Source organism: Lygodium microphyllum, chromosome 27 (assembly GCF_053477565.2).
Source record: "Lygodium microphyllum isolate KBCC chromosome 27, Lygodium_microphyllum_v1.1.10, whole genome shotgun sequence".
Classification (NCBI taxonomy): Eukaryota; Viridiplantae; Streptophyta; class Polypodiopsida; order Schizaeales; family Lygodiaceae; genus Lygodium; species Lygodium microphyllum.
The window spans coordinates 112,326,216-112,328,760 of NC_141161.1; the positions used below are offsets into that span (position 1 = coordinate 112,326,216).

Consider the following 2,545-nt stretch of genomic DNA (forward strand, 5'->3'; position numbering starts at 1 on the left):
GAGTTTGTTACTCCACTTACTACAGGACCGTCTTTGAGACCAGGGCCAGAACGACAGATGGAAGATGCTCAAAAGAGAGAAAAGAGGCAAGAGCCTAGAGAGAGAAAGCAGCCAGGGTTTAGATTGATGTCCGATATTGAGACATCTACAGACATGAAGAAAATCTTTAATGACAAGATACTTGGCAGTGAGGTGACTTTCACTATTTCTGAGGTTTTGGGCATCTCGAAAAGAGAGTTTCAAGATCAGTTTCAGGAGGTCCTGAAGAGGAAAAGACATGCATTGCCTACTACTGATACACATGGAGTTTTGATTGGGGAGTTGGAAGAGGATGAGGATGAGGTTTTGGTTGAGAATGCTTCTGTTTTTCCACAGATAGAGAAGAGGGTTCAGCCTATGCATTATGTTGAAATTGATGAGCCTGTCTTGATACCGCGTAGTCACTTTTCACGGAGTCATTGGGCTAGGGAAACTACAGAGATGATGGTAAAAATTGGAGAGAAACAGGTGCCTTATGTTGCTTTGGTGGATCATGGTTCAGAGATTAATCTCATAGTTCGTGGAGTTTATGAGATTAACAGATGGCCTATGGATGTAGAGCATGGGTGGCGTCTGAGAGCCGCCAACAACACTGCAGGTGATTTGTATGCTGCCTGTCCCAGTGTCAGGGTTTCTATTGGAGATGTAGAGGAGGATTTCCATTTCTTTGTGTAGGATTCATGCTCTTATTCCATAATTCTTGGACAGCCATTCATCACAGAGATGTGCATGGAAACAAAGGTAATGGATGATGGATCTGCTTATGCACGGATTCGCAGTAAAGATGGCATGAGAGTAGTTCAGTTTATGACTGTGTGTGTGAACCATGTTAGAAACAGGGATACTCTCAGAGATGCACCTTTGCCCACTGTGAGGGATTTGGGTTTTCATTAGGTACCGCCATTTCGTGAGACGACGGTGGTACAGAGCAAAGGAGATTGGAGTTCTCTCCTCCTGGCAGCAGTGTTTTCTCCTCCGGTTTTGTTGGGATTTCAGCAAACAATTCGATGAGCTATCAGAAGACTTCTAAGTTGCCTAGAGTTGCCAGGCAGTACATATACAGGAAGGAGAAAAATTTGAAAAATGCAGTAATTTTAGAGGATGATGAGCACATAGATGGAATGTATGACAAGGTGAAGCCGGTAGCTGTATCGCTTCCACCTGACAGTGATTAGCAAATAGAGAGGGCTGCTAAACAGCCAATTTTGAGGAATCCGGAGCATATAGGCCATAAATTTTCAGCAGAGACTCTTGTTGAATTGAAAATTGAAAATGGTGATTTCTTGCTACCCATAGAGAAGCAATGCTTTCAGGATATACTTTTGTTCTACGTGGAAGAGGGTTTGGAGCAAGAGGAATTAATCAATAATGCTCTGGCTGACATGTATGCAAAATCTGGTATGCTTGGAAAAGCCCAAGAAGTATTTGACAATATGACAGATCAAGATGTTGTTTCCTGGAGTGCCATGATTGCAGGCTACACTGAACATGGGCTTGGTCTTGTTGCTCTTGAAAGTTACGAGAGGATGAAACAAGAAGGCACTAGACCAGATAGAGTGACTTTTCTGTGCCTTATGAAGGCATGTGGTAGTATCAAATGCATAAGGCGAGGTAGGCTGTTAAATGATCATATGATACGGCAAGGACTAGAATCAGATGTTGCTATTGGAAGCGCGACTGTGGACATGTATGCCAAATGTGGAAGTTTAAACGAAGCACATAAAGTCTTCAAGGGCTTGCTGGAAAGAAATGAAGTGTCATGGAATGCTTTAATGTTAGATATGTTCAAAATGGGTTCAGTCTCACTGCCTTGGATCTCTTTAGGGACATGCAACAGGAGGGTGTGGTTCCAACTAGAGCTACTTTTCTATGCACCTTGAAAGCTTGTGGCAACATTGGAGCCATTGAACAGGGAAACCTAGTATTTATTCAGCTGACACTGGACAGTGTTGTATCTGATTTGGTCATTGGCAATGCATTGGTTGACATGTATGTGAAATGTGGGAGGATGGAAGATGCACAAAATGTTTTTAATCAACTGCCTAAACAAGATAATGTCTCTTGGGGCTCAATTATTGTAGGGTATGCTCAGTGTGGGTAGGGGTAACTGGCTCTCAAACTCTTCGAGAAAAAGCAACAACATGGCAAACCTCACCTCTGGTTATTGATTTGAATGAAGATTTCACTCAAAAAGAGCTAAACTTTATCTTGGATGAGTTCCATCGTACTAGGAAATCAAGTTCATCAAATGGACAGGAGACAACCAGTGAAGGTGGTCAACAATGTTTATTGCTACTCCCTATGATTTGAGATCTCAGACCTGGACTGAACAAACACCTAGTTATTCAGGACTAAAAAGGCTTGTCTCTTATGCAAAGACTTTTGCTGATCTGTTGAGTAGATTGATGAAAGGCGAGGTCCCTGAAAGATGGCCTTCTTTGTTTTTGCTTATGCACACTTTTACATGGCATGAAACCAGACGAGTTCATGTTCTTTGCAGTTTTGA

General features: G+C 42.3%; 1 protein-coding gene across 1 annotated transcript; it reads left to right on the forward strand.

Moving 5' to 3' along the window:
* Positions 1-1,472: 1,472 nt before the first annotated feature.
* On the forward strand, positions 1,473-2,140 carry LOC148012717 (pentatricopeptide repeat-containing protein At2g34400-like). Its single transcript, XM_087669199.1, has 2 exons — positions 1,473-1,726; positions 1,819-2,140. The coding sequence occupies exons 1-2, from the start codon at positions 1,473-1,475 to the stop codon at positions 2,138-2,140; spliced, it is 576 nt and encodes a 191-aa protein (XP_087525325.1).
* Positions 2,141-2,545: the final 405 nt, after the last annotated feature.